The sequence below is a fragment of the Acomys russatus genome, chromosome 7 (assembly GCF_903995435.1).
Source record: "Acomys russatus chromosome 7, mAcoRus1.1, whole genome shotgun sequence".
Classification (NCBI taxonomy): Eukaryota; Metazoa; Chordata; class Mammalia; order Rodentia; family Muridae; genus Acomys; species Acomys russatus.
The window spans coordinates 40,971,923-40,993,130 of NC_067143.1; the positions used below are offsets into that span (position 1 = coordinate 40,971,923).

Here is a 21,208-nt window from a genome sequence, read left to right on the forward strand (position 1 = left end):
AACTTTGATGGAAATATATTTTGGATGTCTTTTTTTTTTTATCATAATACATACTTTAATTGTTAGTCTGTCTTCCCACTAAAATATAAGCTCTGGAGTGCAGGGACTTTTCATCTTAACGTCATTATATGTCACGTGTTCAGAGCACTGTTGCCCAATTCAATGGCCCGTGTTGATTCAAACAGTCGGCCTTTGTATCACATAGTGTAGCAGCCACTAAGTAAATGTAGTTATTTTTTAAAATTAGCTCTTTTTAATAAATTTAAAAATTAGTACCTAAAATAATAGATTTTATTACTGCTTATTAGTTGAATGTCGTTTTCACTCCATCAGTTGGGTTTGTTCCTTTCAATAGATGAGTTGAATCTGTTTGCATTTCATGTTGTTACTAAGAGGGATTTGGTATTCCTGTGTGTTGTGTTTTTTGTTTCAGTTCTTGGTTCTTCTTCCCTCCCGTTCATCTTGGGGACTTCTGGTTACTGTACTGAACATGACTGATTCCTTACCAACTCCTCATCTTTAATTGATTCCTAAAATAAATTGCATTATTTCCTGTGTGCTCAGTGATGAGTATGCTCTCATTGTGGACAGTGAATTTTTAAATGTTCCCTTTTTAATATCGTTTGCAATGTTGGCCTGATTGTCATAATTGTCATAATTTGTGCTTATATTGAAATGTTTTTGTAAAACTCTGTCAGTTTTAAGAGATAATTTTCTTGTGCATAGCAACTTCGTTTGAAGCAAAATTACTTTTCACTTTAGAGGCGTAAAGCATAGCATTTAATGCTTATATGGCTTTTCCTTATAACAATCAAAGCTTTAGTGCAAAGAACTTGCAAATAAAAACCAATATGTAGTGAGATTAGTCAGACCTAGAATCTCTATGTGTCAGTCAGATTCCATATAACTAGAATATTTCTTGAAGCTTCACACTGGATTTTAAGGTTGCAGGTTTGAGAGCTGACATTATTCTGATAATACTAGTCTATGTAATGATTAATTCTTCCAACTTTTAGCTTTTAATGTTGTTTGTTTGTACTTTTGACATTTTAACAGATATGTTGTATTGAGTTCTTTTCCAATCATGTCTACTTGGGGACTCTAAATGCCTCTTGGATTTGAATTTCACTAGTTATGGGAAATTTCCTTTTAACTTTATTGACTACCTTTTCTATTCTCTTAGGCTTTACCAGATCCATCTTCTACCTCATGGAGTTTTAGATTGTGTATTTTGGACACATTCAATAGCTCTTGGGAGTTTTTGTGACATTTATAATATCATCTTTATATAAGTCTGAATAGCATTTTCCCAATTTTTACCTCTGTTCCAGATATTAGACCTTCTGCTTGATCTTCTCTGTTGAACACGCTTCTCACTGTTCTTTATTTGATTGACTTATTCTTTCACTTTAAAAATTTCTATGTGGTTCCTTTTTGTAGTTTCAGTATCCTTTCTTGAAATTGTCCTCTGAATTTCAATTTCAATTTCAATTTCTTCTCTTAGCTTCTTTAGTTACCTTCCTTGTCTGGGTCATGATTTCCTTACTTCATTCATCTGTTTACTTGAGCTCTTTTTGTAGTCACTGATCCTTTAAAAGTAGGACTCTCAGCTCTTTTTCTGGCATTTCATGCATCTCTCTCTCTCTCTCTCATTATTTGGTTTTGACTACTGAGAAGTTGGGATCTTGGGGAAGTGTCAGAGTGAATTGTTTCATACATGTGTGTTTTGTGCTTCTGTTAAAATAGTGAAATTTCTCAATGTCTTTTCCCCTTGTTTTTCCATTGTTTTAGTTTTTATTAGGTTTCTAGTGAGGTGTCTTTATGTAAGTTTATGTTCTATAATGCTATTTAGAGTGAAAACCAAGCACACTGGCAGATTTAATAGTAGTTCCAATCCTAGCTTCAGGAGATAATAATTTGTTCTCTTCTTATGTCCTGATAGAGTTCAGAGGCAGTGTCTATGGGGTATTGGTTAAGGGGCTATATTTTGTAGTGGCTTTAGAGGTAAGGGTTTCAATATTTAAGAGTTAGATTAGGAGAGAATGTGGAAGAGAGGAAGTTAGAATAACAGTAAGAAAGAAATTACACAGAACAGAGTCATGAGAATTATTAGAGAGAATAGTTTAGAGTAGTATAGAAAAAGAAAGACCAACCAACCAACGGTGGCTATTTGTCTTTATTGGATATAAAGCTTTCTAAAAAGGTAAGCAGAGCATACGAGAACACCTAGACTAACTTCATTTCACAAATGGGAAGAAAACAAACCCCATCGCAGGTTTGCACAGCTTGTTAGTGGCCCAGGCAACACCCACACCAGGCGCATTTCACAGAGTCCGGATCCACTAATGTTGTGGTACTGTGCCACTATTTCAGGGGACACTCCATTGCTTATGGGAAAGTCCATATTCTCAATTTTGAGTATGAGTTGATCCATGATCTGCTATCAAGCTTACTTTCTACTAAATTCAAATTAAATATCTGGATAGCTCTGTGAAGGGCTCCCTCAATCCTTTCCCTCCTTTTAAGATTGTGCATCATTCACCACTTCGTAGAATGACTTTGCTCTGTCTTCCCTGCTTTTCCTAGCTGAGCTTCAGCTCTGCCATGTTCCTCTCACACACCTTTATTTATACCCTGTCTGTGTGGTGCTACCCAGAGCAATCTGTCAAGTTATAACTTCTATCACGGAGACAGTCACTCAAGTTCTACCCAGTGCTTACCAAGATTTTTCAGTAAGACCCATCAGGCCGCACTATTCCATTTATAATTTGACAAAGTTTTCAGCGTCCTCCAGGTTCCACCCCTTTGTACTTCCGCCACCTCACTCCATACACCCTCTGCCTCCCTCACTGGCCACTTCCTGATCTGCAACAGGACCAAGTTGACTCTTCGTTACAGGCTAGGGTGCAGGGTACTCTCCTACACCAAATACTGTGTTCCTGGATCTGTGCCTATAGATCATACATGATCTCCTCAGACCTTTTCCAAAGACAACCTCCCATCTCCTCATTACTTTCTCCTATCATCTACTCAATTCCAGGGCTCTGATGCCGCTCCCTCCATCGTCAAGGCTGACCACTCCTCCTTATAAGTACTGCTTTGTTATCTAGTCCCAGCGCTAGAGTGTAAGCGCCGTTAAGACGGGAAGTTACCTGTCTTCTATGAATGGGTTTTTTAAAAAACTGAGACCTAGAGTAAAGCATAATAACAGAAAAATTAATGAATAATAGCTAACAACAACAACAATAATAATAACTCTAAAGTGAAACAGAAAATGACATTATGACTGCAGATGGGAAGATGTGGTTTCTCCTTCACCTTGTCTTGTCTCTTGGACCAGTCTTCATGGGAAGGTAGGAAGATTTATAATGTCAATAATTCAAACGAGTTATGTCAGTTTGTCCTTGCAAATGAGGAAGTTTTGTACAGCTGAAGTTCACTTCCTGCCAGAATTCCCAGTATGTGACACTTGCTGTCAAATTGCAACTTTGTCTCCGGTGTTTTGAGGATCATTCTCTTTGTCAAAACTGTCTGTGACTGAGGCTGCAGAGGAGTTTGGAAGACCTGTGTGCCTGTATTGACTTTTTTTTGGAGCTTATCTGAATACCATACCAAGTTCTGTAGCTTGACTAGGAAGTGGGCGGGGCGGAGTGTAATATGAGGACCATTGAGAAGTTTTCAGCGGTTAGGTTCCACACTTCTGATGCTTTCTCCAGCCTGTTCCGCTTGAGCTCTGTTGCACACTCACCAGGACACTGCAGGGTTCTTCATCCAGCTTGCTGTGCTCTATGCAGCTCATCTGGACAGTGGCCAGGTACGGGTGTGTGAGTGTGGAGTTTCAGCTCCAAACAGATGGACCACACTTGCTCTACTCCACAGCTGGCCATACTCTGGCCACTTTTCCTTGAAAAACTGTATTCTAATTCTGGTTTGGGTTCCCGAAACTTGGACTGTCTCTTTCTATCTCTTGCATTATTGCTTGCCCGTGAATTCACCTCCCAGACAGATCCTGCTGGATTTCCCAGGATGCAGGCAGCAGCATGGCTGGAGCACTGGCTTGGCAGCTGCTTTGTGGACAAAGACCTACCAAGGGTTGTTTCTGGTTTTCATACCTCTTTCTCTTAGAAAAGTAGCATCTACTTTTTTTTTTATATTAGTATTTTCTTCATCAAATCTCACAGACAAAGCTTCTACTTGGTCATCTTACCCTGAACTCCAAGGAACACAACATATAGTTACTGAGCATTTGAAATGCAGCTAATGACTATGACTGATGGATTGAACTTTAAATTTTATTGAACTTTAATTAATGTAATGTAAATAGCCACATACACCTACTGAGGTGCTTTATCAGCAGAGTTATAGAATAACATATGAAACACAGCACTTTCTCAATTATTATTTCATTATTTTCACATTTATTTTCTTATTTTGTGTGCATGCATGTGCAAACACAAACACATAAGCACACATAGTATCATCGTATAGCACACTTATGGAGGTCTGAGGAGAAGTAGTAGGGCTTGGTTTTCTCCTTTTGCCATGGAGTTCTGGGTATTAAACTCATGTTTTTAGGCTAAGCAGCAATAACCTTTAAGTGCTGAGCCATCTCACAGGCCCAATAATCAAAAACCTATTTCTTTAGAATGAAAGTTTCCTTTCTGGCTGTAACCATTAAATAGCATAGCTACATAATTGTATAATTATCCACTCTTTAAAGAGCAGCAATACAACTGTCTATTGCGTCACGTACTCATTTTGGGGGGCCTTATGAAGCTCCAGGGTAGTGTACAGATATGATTTCAAGTTTAGTAACTTTCTGAGTTCTGTATCTTTTTGGTGACAGGTCAAGAAAGATTTGGAAACATGACAAGAGTCTATTATCGAGAAGCTATGGGAGCATTTATTGTCTTCGATGTCACCAGGCCAGCCACATTTGAAGCAGTGGCAAAGTGGAAAAATGATTTGGACTCAAAATTAACTCTCCCTAATGGTAAGCCAGTGTCAGTGGTTTTGTTGGCCAACAAATGTGACCAGGGAAAGGATGTGCTCGTGAATAATGGACTCAAGATGGACCAGTTCTGCAAGGAGCATGGTTTCGTAGGATGGTTTGAAACATCAGCCAAGGTAATACCATATTAAACAATGACCTTAATAGAGTAAGATTACAAAGAACCTGACACATAACCATTATCATTATCCCAGTGGTAATAATGTTTCTGTCCAATGATTTAGAGTTAGCAAATTGTTTTGTGCTCTGTCTCATAGGAAGGTAATGAGTGGGCAGGACAGAAATTATTATTTGCTATTTAAGATGATGATGACTAATGAAGCAAAACCATTTGTACATGGCCACATTGATCACAGTTTAAAGTCGTGCACAGCACTTGTGAGCTCACTTTACATAAGGCACGTTTTACAAGCATTCTTACAGTTAGGCCTTGCAGCATCATATGATTTCATAGGGAATGAAAGAAATGGATGTCACATGCTGTGTCATCGCCTTACTGTTAAATTCACGATGTGACTATTAAATACATTCATCTGCATGTCAGGAGTTAGACTTTATTAAGAATGGAGAAATGACAATAATATAGGACCACTATACTGGGAATACTAGAATAGTATGGCAAGAGACAGAACAGGACGTAGGGGGAGAGCATAGCATAGCTTGGTACTTATGGTTGTTCTGGGAGACTGGGAAGTACCAGGAAGTGGGAGCCTACGCAAGACAGGAAGACCCAGGAACCCGTGCGAAGAGTATTGCCCTTAAAATCGTGCCTTACACTACCCTCTTATTTTTAAGTATAAGTTTTCTTTTATACTCGCCCTCATATTTCGTTGATATTTTAAATATCAATCTTAGACAAAAAGTACCTTTCAAAATAAATTTTTGACTCAGTTTATTTTTAGCTGACATATAATATTTCTACAAATTTATAGCATGCAATGTGCTGCTATGATTCATTTATCCATAGGATAATAATCAACATAGGGAAATTAGCATATTCATTACCTTATTTCATTGTATTTTTCTGAAATTTTATGTGCACATATAAATACAACTTTTAGATTATAAAGATTATAATCTATATAGTTTTGTTCTCAAGACTGTTCTACTTTTGTTAATTATTGTAAAACAAATACTTAGATAATTGTGAAACCCAAGCATTTGCTACTTGTTGGGGATTCAGTTGTGAATAAGGCAGGTAGTGTCTCCTTACTTACGGAGTTCATATGAAGACTTCATTGTAGACATTTGTAGATATCCCCAGAGAATCATGGGTGAAATTCCCTGAATGGCTATCATTCAAAATGGGTTGGGGTTGTCCTGGTACATAGTTTTTGACTATATATATGATAATCTACTATATATTTTAAATACAGCTATATATATTAAAATAGCTAGAAGAAATAAAAACATTTCATTAAATATGTTTACTTTGATTTAAACATTACTGGATTCCTGTGGGAAAATGGCCTTCCTCAAGATTATTGACAATAGGGACTGAAAAGAAGAAGGTTGTTTGCGAACATCCCTGAAGACTAAACCCAGCAGGATTAAGCTACTGCATGGCTCACAAAGTAACGAAAAAGGAACAGGAATTGGTGGTCCCACTGATGGGGTCCCATTGATGGGGTCTCACTTGAAAGCATCTTTTTTTTTTTTTTTGAAAGCATCTTTGTTATAGTGATTTCTGGACAAACTTAGCACGTGGTCCACCTATGGCAGCCACAGCTCACCAAGATTCACTTGTGTTCAGAGAGTAAATCGTCCTCAGTTCCTAGTGTTGTCTCTCTTTTTTTTTTTTTAAGGCCTTCTTGTTCTAGCACACTTCTCCAGCTCTTTTAGTCTTTAACTACCCATTTCTTATTCTTCCCTTGGTTCTTAATTAACAGACATATTTTTAACAACCACGGTCTTTCTCTAAATGTTAGCCTGGATTTTTCTTTTTCATTCCAATACAAGTTAACACACATACTCTTTGTTTTCCCTGAGCCACACATTCCACTTTCATATCATCTACATTTTCCTTCCTCCCTTCCTCCCTCTCCTTCCTCCCTCCCCTCCCCTCCTCTTCTCCCTTTAAGCTCTTCACCTAGGCACAAGGAGACATAGTGTTCTGGATTGCTTTTCTTAGCTATTGGTAAACTGATTTTTATGGCAAGGCAGCCTTTTATTAGTCTTCCATTGAATACATACCATCAACTATCTCTAGCTTACCAGGCAAGCATTATGTGCATTGAAACCACATATATTTATAAAAAGACATAATCTATCCTCATGCCTAACCATAGGCCAGCATAAGTAAAATCTAAAGTGTGCTTGCTGAATAGTAATTGCTTACTAACAAGAAAAAAGAGAGGAGACTGTGAACTATGGGGAAAGTTGAAATTACTTTGGAGTCTAAGGACTTTCTTAACTTTGTTCTCCTTACTTGACTCTGACATTCTTTGTTCTTCCGCTGTAGTGTCAAACACTATATGCTTAAGAACCCTATGGTGGTTAACTTCAGGCCTAGTTGATCTTTGCACTTAAATACTGCATTCCTAGTTACCCAAATTTCCACTAGTGTTAAGTTTGAAGTGAGGCTATGAACAAGTGTGAAATAGTGGGCCATGGAATTTCACAAGCATTGTGTCCAAGAGTGTACAAGACCCCATGGTGAAATATAGCATCCACATACTGCCCTACCCCTTTAAAATCAACGCAGTTGAAGCTGCCCTTCTGAGCATCCTAACAGAAATGGCTTGCTGACACTGGCTTAACATTCACTCTCAACATTTGAAACCTCTTCAGTAATATGTATAATTGACAAAGTGGAGTGCCAAGCTGCTCAGCAAGTTTTTTCACAGATCTGTGAGAAGAGGCTGCTAACTTTTGAATACAGCATTGCAACACATAAAATTGTGACCCAGATTAGACTTCCTGTCTGATCCTGAGACGGCAGCATTTGGAAACAGCAAACAGTTCCTTCTTTGTTTGAATTTGGGATCAGGGGACTTGTCTGTTATAAAGCATTTTTTTAAATTTAAGTAATTTATTCACATTACATCTCAATTGTTATCTCCTCACTTGTATCTTCCTGTTATAAAGCATTTTTTTAAAATAATTTTTTTATTTAATTTTAATTTATGTGCATTGGTTTCAGATCTTGGCGTTACAAACAGTTGTGAGCTGCCATGTGGGTGCTGGGAATTGAACTCGGGTCCTTTGGAAGAGCAGGCAGTGCTCTTAACCACTGAGCCATCTCTCCAGCCCCATAAAGCATTTTTATAAAGGACATTTTTAAACAACTACCAATCTCTTGCATGATATCATAATCAGCTGGCAAAGAACATCTGATTTCCATTTTTCTCTTTGTACATCTCTACCCCCTCTGGCTTTGCACTTATGGACACATCCTGTAGAAATCCTGTGGACATCACTAGCAGCCTTGCCCTTTCTTAATTGAAACAGGAGCTTGTGATTGAAACCACTCTGTTTGTGACCCCAGCACTGAGGAGGACTTCCTGTCTTAACCTTCATTTTCTGCAGTGCCTTGGTGCCTGTTATTATTGCTAGAGCAATATGGTAGTCCCTGGTTGACAGTGAATTAAATGTGTGTGTGTGTGTGTGTGTGCCCATCTGATCTTTAAACTATCTCTTCATGTACTAACTTTAAGGAAGGAAAGAAAATGATCTTACTAAATAAGATTTTCTTTGCAGTCTGCATGAATTAATGCTCACTGTGAATTTTCTAGGTAACATATGATTGTTCCCTCAAGCATATGATCCAAATTTCCTGGTTTATGCCTCCTATTTTAAAATAATTATTAAAAATTTCTACTTCTGGTTGTAAGCTTACACTTACATATATAATTTGCTCAGGAGCCCAGTCCATCTTACTCTGTACGTGTACTCTAACAATGGCTGTTTTATGCCTTCCTGTGACCAGATATAATGTTCATAATGTGCTTTCATAATAAAAGTTTAGAGTCTGAGCTCATGTCAAGGATTGATTCCACCCTACTTGTTAACAGGTTCACTTAGTGCATTTCTGGTGCCTGTTGTCTGAGCCTTCCCTCTTACAGCTTTGGGATATACTTTCTCACAACTTTCTGAAGTCTTGTAATCATTGTGAACATGTATGTAGATTTCCCAGATGCATTATATATGATTCCACTATTACACACACACACACACACACACACACACACACACACACACACACAGAGCCACATGTGCTAGTCTCGTCTTTACTGTCTGATTAGGCTTTGAGGTACACACAGCAGCACTGCGGTGAGAGCGGTCTTTCTGTATCTCAGCATTTCCTCACCCCCCTCCATTTTGCTCTTAAAGTGTGGTGCTTCAGGTGCAGCTGTGTTCAGAAGTAGGCCATTAGGTCACGGCAGTGCAGCTGGGAAACAGTGGAGCATGTTGCAGCTGTGTAAAGTGAGGATGAGTCAGCTCCACAGAGGAAAACCGATGGTGTTTTCTGTCTTTGTCCTCCTTTACATCCAATCTTACTCCTGACAGATTTCCTCAACTATTTCTATTCTACGTATGGTGACTCTCTAGCTGCACACCTCCAAGAACACTCTAGAATCAATAAGTACATTGGGAAGCAGCTACTTTAAATGAACATGTCCTCAATTTGGGTTAAAAGTAAATATGCCTGTGGATGCCTTCTACTGCAAGAATGAATGTGCTTGACTCGTGCCTTCGGAGACAGTGCTACTTATTGTGGGAGAAGAGCCAACAGTTCACACTGCAGCATTTTTTTTTTTTTTTTGGTATTTTTGTAAATTCTAAATACATTTATTATCTTTAAGGACGGTTTTAGCTCACCTATGCAGGAGATTTGCTTTGCCTTTTGTTGTTGTTGTTTTTATTTTTGTTTTTGTTTTTTTTTTAAGGGGGATTGACAAGGCTGGCCTCAGACTCATTATGCAGCCAGCGGTGATCTTGTACTGTTGATCTTTCTGGCACTACATCCCGAGCCCTGGGATTATAAACATGTGCCACTACACATGGTTTTATGAGGTGCTAGGAGATGGACTGAACTCAAGGCTTTGTGTATTTTAGATAAGCACCCATAATATGCTATGTATAATAGTTTTACTATATTTATTTCCTGTGAGGTATGTGTGTGTGTGTGTTTTCACATGTGTGGGAGTCAAAAAACAACCTTCAGGAGTCCATTCTTTCTTTCTACTGTTCGAGGAATGGACGATTGTCAGGCTTTGCCATCACACACTGTACCATCTCACTTGTTCATATTTTCCTCTGTTGCTTCTTCTGGAACTTGGACATAATTTTACCACCTAAATTCCAATAATTAAATGGAGTAGAAAGTGAGAAACTAGATGACAAGGGTAAAAGGCAGAATCCATTTTTTTTTTCTGGACCGTGATGGCAGAAAAGGCTCTGCCTTTGGGACACAGTGTGCTTTCTAGGCTCCGGTGCTTGTCATAATCAGCCACTCATAGATCCATGGATAGTTATATTTAAAGCTGAGTTCTTTGGTGCTTGAAAAAAACAAAACAAAACAAAACAAACAAACAACAACAACAACAAAACAGGATCGGTGCTATGAGGTGCCAAGAAACAGGTTCTTACTTAAGCTGTTTCTCTGTGGTGTTTGAAATTCATTCTGAAAGACAAAGCTGACTGGTTTTTCCAGGTGTATGCACGATTCTGCACATTATGCACCATTCCTTAAATATACTTTATTCAGCTGGCATTAGGCTTCTCAATTAATAATGTACCTTACCATAAATATGGCCCAAAAACAAGGTTAGAAAACCCAGCTCACTGCTGTCTTTCCTTCAGGAGTCCCTTGACTTTGCTCTCCAGTGTGTTCCAAATCTACACTGACACTTTCTAAACATTGTTATTTGTTAACTTTGGTTTTTTTTTTTTTTTTTAAAGATTTACTTATCATGTGTGTCTGGGTACCACATGGGCGTATATACCTGTTGAGGTGAAAAGAGGGTGTTGGAGCTCCTGGAGGTGGATTTGCAGGCAGTTTAGAGCAGCCTTAAATGGGTGTGGGCAATCAAACTCCTGTCCTCTGGAAGAGCAGGAAGCTCTCAGAGGCACTGAGCCATCTTTCCAGCCCTTGTTATTTGTTAACTTTGTACAAAGACTTTTGTGTAAGAACTCACTCAATTATTTGTAAGCCTTTATGAGATAGGCATTGTTATCATTCAAAAGAAATAAAAAAAAAAAAAACTGAGGCATAAGTGACCATCCTAAAGTTGAATAGTTATTTTATTTTAATAGTATTTATACCTAATTACAGTGACATTTTAAAATTTAAGATGTGCCCTATAGTCTCGTGCTGTGCCACAACAAACAATGGGTTTATTGTTTTTACCTTTTCCTGTTTCTTCTAAGAGGTAGGTATACCAAATGGCAGCTCCTAAGTGTTTTGCACCATGTTAAATACTTAAAGAAAACAGTGGGAATGCTGGCTTTGAATTACATTGTTGCTGTTGTTGTAGAGGGAAAGTTTTCTGGATTTCATTAAGTTTATCGAGCTATTTTATTATTTTTGAGCTATTCTGAAGCTGGTCTGGAGAGCAGTTAAGATTGGCGAGTTTTCTGAAGCTGCTTAAAGGGTAGTATCACACATCATTTATTTTACAGGCATCTAGAAAATAAACAGTTATAAAACATGCATTTATACAAACTGGAATTGCATAGATAATTGCACTTGGGTATGGGTAAATAGTTATTCTAATTTCTTTTTTAATGAGTTGAGCACAACACATTATTTTTAAATCCTTTTCTATTAAATCAAGTAATAAGCCATTTCAGATTCTTTCTAGTTTCCAAATGGTAAAATGTGGCTTTAGATGGAGTTATAGGCTGCAGCTAGACTGACTTATCCTGCCATGCCTTTTAACCTGGTCATACATTTCACCCTCTATGTTTAGTTCTTCTGGTTGGACCTGTGAGCACTTAAGATCATTAAAGGTTAAAATCTAAAAGGGTGAAGTTAGAAGGTGTAATTTAAAGGAGATTCTGGGTGTGTCTAATAGTCCTGATTGGTTCCATAATGACTGCTAGTCTGTATTACCGCCATCTGAATAGTTACTTGTGATGGGTTTTTAATGCCTCACTTGAAAAATAGAAATCTTTTCCTGAGTTTGAGAGTGGCTTAAGCCTGGGTCACAAACTTAAGCTACCTATCTGCTTACAGATCGGCATAAATTTATAACTTATTAATTTTTGCACAACTAGTTCTCAAAGTATACTCTAGCTCTGTGCTTATGATTTTGTAGATAGCCTGACATCCCATTTCAGAGGAGTAGAAAGAGACCGCTAGAGAATCTAAACATGACTTGGTGACAGGAAGGCACACTGCTGCCCTTCATGGTTCTTGATTTTGTGACTTCGCTTTCTCACATTTAGAAAATTATAATATCCCACGTTGAGGCTTTGTTCACAGGAGCCTAGTTTATGTGCCGTAAGGTGAAAACTCACCCCAGAGAGACGTTGTTTTCATTTCCTCACTGCCTTGATCAATAGGCTCCATTTATTAATGACCAATATTCAAACAGCTTAGCAAGTGTCAGTAAACTATGACCTGTGGGCCAAATATAGGCCACTCTGTATTAAGCTAAGCTCCTGTTATAGCAGAGCTATGCTCATGATTTGCACATTATTGATGGCTGCTTTTCTGGTTGGAGTGCAGCAGAGCAGTTACACAAGAGGCCTTGTAGACTGTGGTGAACTGTTCGATATCTGTCCCTTTACTTGCTAAAGTTTGCTACAAATGTTTTATAATAAGAACTACCTCTCTTTTCCAGGTACTGTGGGACTGGTTTTACATAAAATACTGTGCTATTGTATTTTTTTTTTCAGACAAGTTTGTAATGGAGAATCTGTTAGTTTTTTCTCTTTTTCAGATGAAGACATTAAATTTTAAAGTAGAAAGTGTAAATGCTTTCTACTCATTGTTGGCATGTAATAAAGCTGAGATCTCAATATAGGTATACGAACAGCCCAGACTAGTCACCCAACCATCATCTTGTGCTACCGTCTTGCTTCTTCATTTGTGGCCTTCTGTAAGAATTACTTGCTGAGCAACTGACATTTGCATATAGTCAAGCATGATTGAATCCGTTCTCCAGAAGATTAAGGTCCAATGAAAGAAACACATGTGATGACAATCAGCTTTCCTTTCACTATGGCAAAGAGCCTGACAGAAACACCTTCAAAGGAAGAAAAGTCTATGTATAGTTCTCAGGCCATAGTTCCAGAGCTTTTTAACACATAGTCCTTTGACTGAGGTGAGGCTAACAGTGGGCAAGTAAGGATAGATGGGATGAGGTCAAGGGAGAAAGGCAAAGAGAGCAGAAAGAGAAGGGCAGCAAAGGAAGAAGAGGGCCAAGAAGAAGGGGGAACATGGACAAAATATATTCTTCTAGGATAAACCAATCGTCACCTACTTAACCTAAGTATACTCTGACTTTGAGAATTTACCACCTCCTAATGATATCATCAGATTATGAATCAGGCTGGGGATTTACCTAGTGGTAGATCATTTGTCTAACAAACACAAATCTCTGGATTCAGTAACTGGTCCAAAAAAAAAAACCAACCAACCAAACAAACAAACAAGCAAACAAAAGCCAGACATTATGCAAACAGTCTAAATTGGAGATCTTTATTGGGTTCACCCACTAGGAGATCAGGAAACCCTGCAAAAGATGGGGAAGAAAGATTATAGTAGTTAGATGGAATGGAGAAGACCAGGAGAACATGTACTACCATATCAACTATGCAGGGCTCACATAGGCTCACAGAGTGAAATGGCAAACAAGGGGCCTGCTTGAGTGTGTATCAGGTCCTCTGCATATATGTTATCCTGTTAGCTTGAAGGTTTTGTGGGACTCCTAACAATGGGAGTGAGTGTATCTATGACTCTTTTCCCTGCTCTTGAGACTCATTTCCTCCTATTGAGTTGCCTTGTTGAGCCTCAATATGAGGAGCGCTCTTTTCTTGTCTTATTGTATCTTGTTTTGTCCTGTTTGACTCGTGTCTCTTGGAGGCCTACTCTTTTCTGAAGAAGAAACTGAGGCATAGTGGATCTGTGGGAGAGGGGAGGTGGGAGGAATGGAAAGAGGGGAAACTTGTACAGATGTATGAAGGAAGAATCTATTTTCAATTAAAGCAATTACATTGTTTTAAAAAATCTTTTTGCAGTAGATGGCAATTAACAAAGATCCACAACTGGTCAACATACAGAAACTAAGAGACTTTGCAGTGCTCAGTCCTAAATGGGACACCTATATTCTTCTTCCTCCTAAGACCCAGGAGTCATGACAAAAGATGGGGCAGAACATTTCTAAGAGATAGAGACAGTGGATGACTTACAGCAAAACAATGTTTTCTGCACACAACAAAGCAGCTGCACATATGGACTCAAGGGTTGTGACGCCATGTACAAGACCTGTGTAAGATCAAACCAGATCAAATCTCAGTGTGGAGAGTAAAGCTGGCCACAATGTCTCACTTCCAGCTGAGAAAATATTGGCAACTGATGGCTTCTGGGAGAGGAAGTGTCAGTTTTCTTGCAAAATTTGGCTCCTGAGTGGATACTCACTCCAGTTAATGACCTAGCACCTGTGCACATCCAGACAGCACTAAGTGGACTCAGCATATATTCATATGGAGTTTTGTGGTAATAGTGAGGACATGGGAGAATAGAGGAGGGATTGGAGTTGACAGAATGGACAATGGACTTCATCAAAACATATTATATTTACGTATGAAATTTTCAAGCACAATACATAAAAGAATACACTTCTATGCAATTATTGCACCCAAACTCCAAAGGCTTCCTGGACAAACCTAACAACCAAATCATGGAATATTCTGTGGCGACTGCCTTGATGCCTTGAATTTCTTTCTTTCTCTCTTTTATTGGAAGTCATTTTATTTTATTTCCTTTTTTATTAAATACCTTTTTATTCTTTGCATATACACTTATATTATTATACATATATACAATAAACTACCTACCGAAAGAGGAACCATGAAACAATTAGGGATTATGTAAATGTTACATTCATATAGCATTTTGGCTATTTGTATTTGACAACCTTGAAGAAAACATCTTTCCTATCTTGGTGAGTTTAAAATTCTGAATGTAAACCAGTATCTACCATATCTTATCATTATCAACTTGAAACATCTATCTAGACCTAAAAATATCTTAACCCCTAAACAACTAAGCTTAATTGAAAAACTAAAATATCTGGTCTTCAACTCCATCACAGACTTGAGGAGGAATAAAATTGATTACCTGAGTATACAGGGAATTCAGATTAGCAGCTTCTCAAATGAGAAAATGGCAAAGGCAGTTTGCTGCCTGAACAATCTCCCAAGACTCTCTATCATGTTAGAGATTCACCTTCAGCCCTCAGGCCGAATATATCTGACAGACATATTTGTGAGGCAGGAAATACTGAGGACTTGCCTACCCTGTCTTGGCATTCATTCAAACTGCAGAACATGCAGGTAACTTATAGTGCTAATCCCACCACATGGAAATAGCTCTGAGACTGGCTGAGACATGAATGTCTATGCACAGACAATGCTTCTTGTTGGCTACAGAATCCATGTGAATTATTATTCTCCATATGGCATGAATGAAGATTTACAGATGTCTTTTTTTTCCTGCTCATACAAAGAACAGAGAACCAGCCTTAATTGTTCTGTACATAATGCACACCTTATACATTTTTAATTTTTGGACTGTATAAGGCTTGTGAGAAATTATATGTTTAAAGAACAAAAGAACCAGACACTGACACTGGATAAGACCTGGTAGGATGCATTCTTCTCAGCATGCTGGACACTAAGGTCCTGTATTTTTTATGTCCCTGCACCAAATCCTTCAGTTGCTGTGCCTCATCAGAACAGGACAGCGCCTAAGACAGCTTCAAACAGAGTGTCCAATCCCACTCGGTCCAGCATTTCAGATTGTCCTACATAGGACTCTAATTAAGCCTGGAGTGTCTCAACATTTAGAAGCTGGACCATAAATACTATTCCTAGCTTGTTTAACCATATTCCCCAATCTTATTTGGGCCTCTACAAAGGTATTTGTCCCAAATCAACCAGAAGAAGATGAAGAGAACAATGCCCTGCTTCCCTGAAGGAGGATTCGGTAGGCTTTTGGTTGCTTTCTTTGGTGATAGATGCTTATTTTCATTGTAGGTTAGTTATAAGTTATTATTGGTCTTATTTGGGAAAAAACAAGGTTGGACTCAGGGATGCCTCTTTTCCTTTATCTTTCATTCTTAGGTTTGGAGATAGAGGTTAAAAAGAAGGGGGATATAGAAATATATAGGGATGATAGGACAAAAAGTAGATTAGTGAACCTACTCCTCAACTTGATGCCTTAATTGTTACTCACAAGGTTATTTTTAATTCAGTGATATAGAATTTTGCATATAGATGCAAAATAAGTTTAATTTTACATACATTTGTATAGAATTCAAATTTAAGATAGTCTCTACTTTAATAATGTGGTATTATAGCCTTGACTTTCTTAAGTCTTCTCTGCAACACATTAAGAAAAATGCTTGGACATGGAGATTTCAGAAGGAAAAATTACTTAGCTAGAGTATGATTTGAAGTGAGGACTGAGTATCAGAATTGGAGAAGTGAGAACAGGAAAATTCCTTTAAGGAAAACTTGAAGGAATTTGCCAAATACCTTGGTAGCAGGTCCCAATGCCTCCCTCCTTGCCCCTGCATTGACTTAGAGATGGTTCTCATGCAAATGAGTTCAAGATGAGAATGAAAACAAAAGCTACAAACTAGTGAGCTCATCTAGAGAAAGGCTGGGCTTCATGTAATCTGTAACCATTGCATTTATTTTGTGTTTTGTGTGCATATGTTTGGGATACATGTGTATGTGTGTGTTCATATGTATGTGGCTGCGAAAGTGTAAGAAAGTGCATCTGCACATGTGCACACATATGTGGAGGCACAAAGTAATCATCAGGGGTCTTTTGCAATCACTTTTCCTTATTTATTATGTTGGCGGTCTCTCTCACTCCAACTAGTCTCACTAACTAGCTTGCTAAGGTGATCTCCCATTTCTGCCTCTCAAGTACTGGGTTTATAAGAGGCTCACCATACATTTATGTGTGTTATGGGGATCTGAGTTCCATTCTTCATGCTTTCAAGGCAAGAGCTTTATCAACATGGCCTATCTCACTAGTCATTCCAAATTGCATTTTGTATTCTGTAATTATTTTCCAACTCAACATCATAATTATTTCTAGAACAGTTTTTTTTTTTAAATAAAGAACAGGCCTATGCACTTCATTTTGGAATTCCAAGGTCTAAAGATGTCTTGAAGTTCCACTTCGCTCAAACTTCCTGAAAACACAAAGCCCTTCTTCATAAAACTGTAGGTAATGAGAACAACTCATAAAATCCAGGGGATGTTAGGGGTGAAGATATTCCTTGAAAGCAATCTGGTGTAGTTTATAACTAAATTTTGAACTGTAGAATTCATCAGTAAACTACAGGGCACATCCTGTGATCCAAGGGATGATTAAAACAAGCAGAATTTGATTCTGGGTTGTGGTTTCTGCTGAGATTTCTATCTGCAGGTGCAATTTCTTTCCACTCTTTGGACTTCCATTCTTTCTGGATCTCCATCTTTATAGCACCCAGAGATCTCAAGCCTGATGGGTCTGGACCTCGGTGCTTCTCTACAAACACAATCGTCTTGTTGGGAGGCCTCTCACACACAGTTAAACCAGTTACTATAGTTTGTTACTCACCCTTCAGGGCCATCTTGCCTGAGCATCAAACACTCCCACAGAGAGCCTCCTCCCTGCTTTCCCAGAGATTTCTTTGCTTCATCTCTCTCCACAATGACACTAACTGGCATGAAGGCCTCTTTTGGTCTTTATACTCCTGCTTGGAGGACTATACTTCCTGCCTTTATGCACCTAGTTCTCCTGCTTCCGGACTCAGCTTGGTATCTAAGATTTATGACCACAGGTAATCTCTTCTTTCTTTAGACTTTGCGTAACGATAATTTCTTCATGAGCTTGCATGCCCCCACACCTGTAAGTGTCCCTGTTTGTCACCCAGTACAATGGCTGTGACAGAGAAGGTGATCATTGTGTCAGCAGCTATTGAAGAGAAGAGAATTCACTGTTTACTGTCCTGCCTTTCAAGGACATTTTCAGAACATTCCACTACTGTATTATTCTCTCCACCCTTTGTGGATTATTTCTGTCCTTGGAGAACTCTGCAGAAGAGAAAAATGAAATTACTTCTGCATTTCCCAGAAGGACTCTAAAGAATGCAACTCCTTTCATCTAGAAAACTCTTCAGATACTTTGCACAATAAGGAGATTGACGCTGTGCCCTGCTGTGTGCATGGGGAGTCCGAGGGGGGACATGATGGTGGGTTAAAGAGACCTACCCCTACCTCAATGCCCTCTCTCTGTACTGGGAATGCAAACTCTAGTACTGCTACCTAGAATCCCACAAATGCCGGACATTGGTCCTTGGTATTCTACCCAGTGTATACCACCTTTTCTCCTTACTGATTTTCTTTAGCATGTTCATCCTCTGTGTTTCTGGTACTATCATTTGAGTCATACAAAGTGGTTATCATATTTGTTTGTTTTTCCTAATAAAGAACAGAGACCTAAGAAAGCTTCATAAAATTTCTTTAAACCATTTGTCCATTTGTTTTATTTATATGGATTTGTGCTTGCCTTACTGCGATTCTGTGCACTTCATGTACATAGGAGTCTGAGGGCACCTAAAGTAGACAATAGATCTCCTAGAACTGTAGTTGCAGGCAGTTTTGAGCCACAGTCTTGATGCTAAAAACTGAATCTATCCCTCTACAAAGCCGTAAGCATGCTAAGCCATGCTGCTGCCCCAGGAAAGCTTTGCAATGCTGTTTGTTGGACATATCAAGCCTGAGCTTCAAATCTAGGCCAATGGTCTGTCCACTCACTGATTCTTAAAGAGGCTTGCACACCAGGATCATCTTGGGGGATTGTTACAATGGTGGGTGCATTGATCACACTTTTAGAAATAATTGTAAGGGAAGATAATGTTTTTGGAAAATACTGCTTTCATGATTTTGATTTGAATAATAATTAATTTTTATTGTGTTAATATTCATTCATTCGTTCTCAAAACATTATGAGAATTTCCGCTTTTTCCTCAGGTGGGCACTTTGCTAAGTTCTGAGATACTGAACATTAAGGGCTGTTTCCCTTTATCAAAAAACTCCTGGTATCCTTGGAGACAGGCTCATAAAACAACTCCAGTACAGTGTGAATTTTGATAAAAATATTTATTCTCTAAGCCCTGTGAGAGAATTTGCTAGTAAAACTGCTACCTATATCTTCGTGAAGCAGCTTCTTTTCTGTTTTTATCAAGGCCACTGAGTAGAAGAAGGCTTTAAGGGGGGCTCTTAGAAGAACTCTTTTTTCATGGGTGTAGAGTAGAGCCTTAGGAATCAGAGTTAGGAATCCAGGGATTGTTGAAGAAACTCAGCTTTTCGCCATATTCTTAAGAGTGTTCTTTTTTCCCATTTATTTATTTATTTATTCATTTATTTATTCGATGACTTTACAGCCTAATGGGCATAACATTTCTCTCATCTCCATCTCCCTCTACCTTGAGGCTGTATCTTCTGCATGTTAACCAATACATTACCAACATCCCATTACTTGTAAATTTCTAAAACTCTGTGAAGGTCTCACAAATGTATATATTTCTTATTCTTTTAATCATTAAGATGCTATTTAATGTATTCTATTACTCACAGATTTTTTTTTTGCAGTATATTGGTAAAGAAAATAAATGGGCACCTTTGAGTGTTCTGTCATCCTTAACTAGAATGTGTGCATGCTCTTTGTTGAGTTGCTGATTGCTTACTCATTCCAGTCTCGATTAGCATATAACTTAATTGTTGCAGTTTTTATTAAAAAAAAAAAAAGTAGTACTTAGTCAAAATTTTAAAGTGTGTAAAGTAAAGTGCAGTGGTACATGAGTACCTTATCCCCAGTCACCCCAGCTAGTAAGCAACAGAGCTAGGACAGAAATTCATAACAGTTGATTGACCTTCATACTCTTTTTGCTAACTTCCTCCTACTTATAAAAAAAAAAAAAAAAAAAACCCAGTAGACAAAGGCTTTTCCTCCTCCTTCAGAATCAATCTCTCTCTTCTCGCCCTCTCCCCCCCCCCCCCTCTCTCTCTCGCCCTGGCAAGGGTTTCGCCCTGTTTTAGGATGGCTTCATTGTCAAGACCTGTTTGCCTTCCCCCTCCTTATGTTTCTTTATTGTTTCCTATATTGACTTTGTTTGTCCCCTGCTTTGTGGTGCTTTGCCTTCTCTGATGGTGTCTTGTTTGCCATCTTTGAAGCGTTCTTGATTTGTTGGTGACAGCCTTATCATCCCAAGGCCTTCCATTTTATCTCTGTCTGCTTCACTGCAAGAGAAATATTGATTTCTTGAGAGAGCCTGCTGGGTTTGGGGGAAAATCAATATCCCATTAGACATAAGTGAAGAGTCACAGAGCTCCTCAGCTGACAGCCCACCGATCTGACATACTGGGACAGTGCTCAAAGACAGGCTTAGCCTGCTGTGCCCAGATGTATTCTGAAATGATGAGAATGTCACAGGGAGGAGGAAGGTGGCCAAGTAGGGATAGGCAGCGCTTTCCTATGCTCTAGTAAATCTGAAAGAAACATCTGATCTGTGACTCCAAAAAGAAGATGAAACTTGTGAAATGGCAACAGAAGATCACAGTAATTTTTCAGACTATAAAAGACTAGATAAAATATAGAACTATTGAATGTAACTATATTAGGGAATTCACAGACTAACCTAGAACACTTAACGAAGCAGCTGCGTGTAGAGAGAAGGAGAGGGAAGGAGAGGGACAAAAAGATGAGACAGACAGAGACAGAGACAGAAAGACACACACACACACACACACACACACAGACAGAGAGAGAGAGAGAGAGAGAGAGAGAGAGAGAGAGAGAGAGAGAACAAAAGAGCTATAGGACATGTAGAGAGGATTCTGGGTGATGAACCACCCACTGGGAGCCATGCCTCATTACTGCCTATAGTGGTGGAGTAAGGAAAAAGTAGATCCTAAGAGAAACCCTCCAGTCAAGCTGCTCAGCTGGGAAGAAAGTGGTTAGAG

At 38.6% G+C, this 21,208-nt stretch overlaps 1 protein-coding gene across 1 annotated transcript in view; it reads left to right on the top strand.

Moving 5' to 3' along the window:
• The window catches only part of Rab38 (RAB38, member RAS oncogene family), a 62,313-nt gene that overhangs the window by 19,827 nt on the left and 21,278 nt on the right, over window positions 1-21,208 (top strand). Inside the window, exon 2 of the mRNA XM_051148884.1 lies at window positions 4,847-5,127. Within this exon, the coding sequence (XP_051004841.1) occupies window positions 4,847-5,127 (281 nt within the window). The remainder of the gene's footprint in view (window positions 1-4,846; window positions 5,128-21,208) is intronic.